Below are 2,777 nucleotides of genomic sequence, written 5' to 3'. Positions count from 1 at the left end.
TGAAATTGAAGCACATTTTGGCAGTCTCTACTAAAAATATAGAAATATGGAATGCATCTGACCCAGCAACTCAATTTTTCAATGTTTTCTCTAAAAATAGCACTGTAACATTAATACCAATAGTCAGGTAAGTGAATGTTCACTGCAATATTGTTTATAACTAAAGATTTGGGTACAACTTTTTAGTGTTCATTAGCAGAAAAGTATTAATTAAAAATCTCAAGTATGGCATATTTATAAATTAGATACTACATAGCAGCATAAAAGAATGTGGCGATCCACATGAACGAACATAAAATGATCTGAGATAAATTGTTGAATGGCAAATGTAATTTATAGAACAGGTACAGTATGATACCGTTTTGAACACTCATACTGTTCAAAGCACCCTCCCCTACACATCTCTATCCACATCCTGCTCACCAGTAACAGTTGCAGGATACAAAGAGAGAGTGAAAATGGAAGTCCACATACTGTATGCTTGGGATTATGGATTGTGCTATGCTGGTAATAAGCACTGCATCCTCAGTCACAGAAGCACCCATATGTTATTCAGTAAATTTTCTCTGTGTGTTTTTAATATTCAGGCCCACTAAGCATGCAGTCCAAGACAAGGGTACCTGTGCCCAAGTCTAAATGTGGACTGTACCCAGACATACCCTTCCTCTCCTCCCCACCATAAAATGAAATCAGTACTGTACGTATTCTATCAGTATATACATATATATGTAGATGTGATTGTAAATGCATAAAATTTTCAAATTGATAAGCGATTACCTCTGGTAAGGAATAGGAGAACAGGGTTATATCAATATCAGATGAGGTATAAAAGGAGAATTATTTGGATTGTGGTCTAAGATACTTCAGCCACATTTACAAAGTCTTAAATTTAACAAAAGCCTATTTTCAGATATAACTTGTTATTAAAATTAATTTTAAAAAAGACCTGAAATCCTCATTTGAATGACACTTAGGCTGTTAAAAGAGGTAACAAGCTGGATTAATCCAATACATGATTGGTCTGTTTTATCCTCAAACAACACTTACCTAAAGATGAGGAAATAGAGAAATTTATATTCTATATTGAGATTAGTGTTCTGAGGACTTACAAAGGTCCCAGGACACACCCCTTGCAAATGACAAGGGGCTCTTCCATGCAAAGTATGTTTGCAAATATACTTGCCAAATGTCTAGAACATGAAGTTTTATATTAAGATGGGATAAACCCCTCCCTCATATCCAAATGCACCCAGCATTCCATCCTTTTATGAACAAGGGAATTCCGTTTGGGAGATGACAGGAATAACGTTGTTCTTCTATAAATTCACCGTGCATACTGTGTAGACCTTATATTCTGCCATAAACACTGTCATGCAGAGTCTAGGTAGACCAAGTAAGTAAGATCTCTGTACACCTGTGTGTGTGTGTGTGTGTGTGTGTGTGTGTGTGTGTGTGTAATGTGGGCATATGAGAAAAGACCATGCTACATGACTTTCCTTATGTAGGAAGATTAGGCTGATAGGTAATTGCTAAGTATTACATGGTATCTCTTTAGTGAGTTAGTATTATCTCTTTATTCCTTTAGGTATGGCTTTCAATTGATGGCGGCAACACCTTTGAATTATTAGCTGACTTTCATGATGATATCATAAAGAAGACTTTTCATAGTTTTTATTCTTCAGATATTACTTTTGTTTCCCGAAGTGGAAAGGTTTACTTGACAAAGGCAGGTAAGGAATTTGCTTTTATTGGTGTTAACACTACATGTGGTCCAGTGATTAGAAGATATATGAAAAATCTGCCTTATTAATCAACTAATCCAAAAGTCTCAAAACTATTATGAGTGATGGATTTGTCAGATCTACAGAAGCAGGAGTCTATGAATAGCTCCAAAGAAGGGACACCCCAGATCACCATGCTATGGTCTCATTTACAATTTCAGTGGTATTATATTTTACTTTCCCAAAAGCCAAATAATGATAGCTGCCACTTATCAAGCTACAATTGTGCTCAGCATGTTACAAATATCATCTTATTTAATATTCACAACATCCTTGCCAAAGTAGAAATGTTAGCTTACTTTTGCTGATTAAATTGATGCAACTGAAAACAGACAACTAGTAAGAGGTAGAGTTGTTGTGAATGACATACTGCTGTCTGTCTCCTTGATTTGGTGATCTTGTGATTTCCTTGATCAAGTCTACACAGCTTCCATGAGTTTTTGCACAGTGAAAGATATAGTTAATATTGATTGACCTTACTGACAGGTGCTCCTTTCCAACTCAGTTGAATTTTGCTAATGAACCTAGAATGATAAAGGGACAATGACTCTCAATTTATTTCTATATCTCTGTGATCTGAATTTTTATTTTATTTTGTCATTCTGTCAGATAAAAATAAGGGAGGGAGGAAGAATGAGCAAAGCCTTAGAGATGTCTGGGACTACATAAAGCAACCAAACTTACGAATTATTGATATTCCCAAGGGAGAAGAGAAATCAAAAAGTTCAGAAAATCTATTTAAGTAAATAATCAATGAAAACTTCCTAAGACTAGCAAGAGGGTTAGACTGTCAGATATAGGAGGTGCAACGATCCCCAGGCAAATAAATTGCAAAAAGGACTTCACCAGGGCATCTTATAATCAGAATGACTAAAGTTGTAGTGAAAGAGAGAATTTTAAAATTAGCAAGAGAAATGCATCTAGTCACCTATAAAGAAAACCCCATCAGACTAACAGCAGACCTCAGCAGAAACCTTACAAGCCAGAAGAGAATCA

At 35.6% G+C, this 2,777-nt stretch overlaps 1 protein-coding gene across 1 annotated transcript in view; it reads left to right on the top strand.

The window, feature by feature from the left end:
• CATSPERB (catsper channel auxiliary subunit beta) overlaps nt 1-2,777 on the top strand; it is a 138,884-nt gene that overhangs the window by 57,851 nt on the left and 78,256 nt on the right. Inside the window, exon 12 of the mRNA XM_012656728.1 lies at nt 1,586-1,730. Within this exon, the coding sequence (XP_012512182.1) occupies nt 1,586-1,730 (145 nt within the window). The remainder of the gene's footprint in view (nt 1-1,585; nt 1,731-2,777) is intronic.

The sequence above is a fragment of the Propithecus coquereli genome, unplaced genomic scaffold, assembly GCF_000956105.1.
Source record: "Propithecus coquereli isolate 6110/MARCELLA unplaced genomic scaffold, Pcoq_1.0 Scaffold516, whole genome shotgun sequence".
NCBI lineage: Eukaryota > Metazoa > Chordata > Mammalia > Primates > Indriidae > Propithecus > Propithecus coquereli.
The sequence above is the reverse complement of the archived record's forward strand: the minus strand, read 5'-3'. Positions and strand labels throughout refer to the sequence as shown.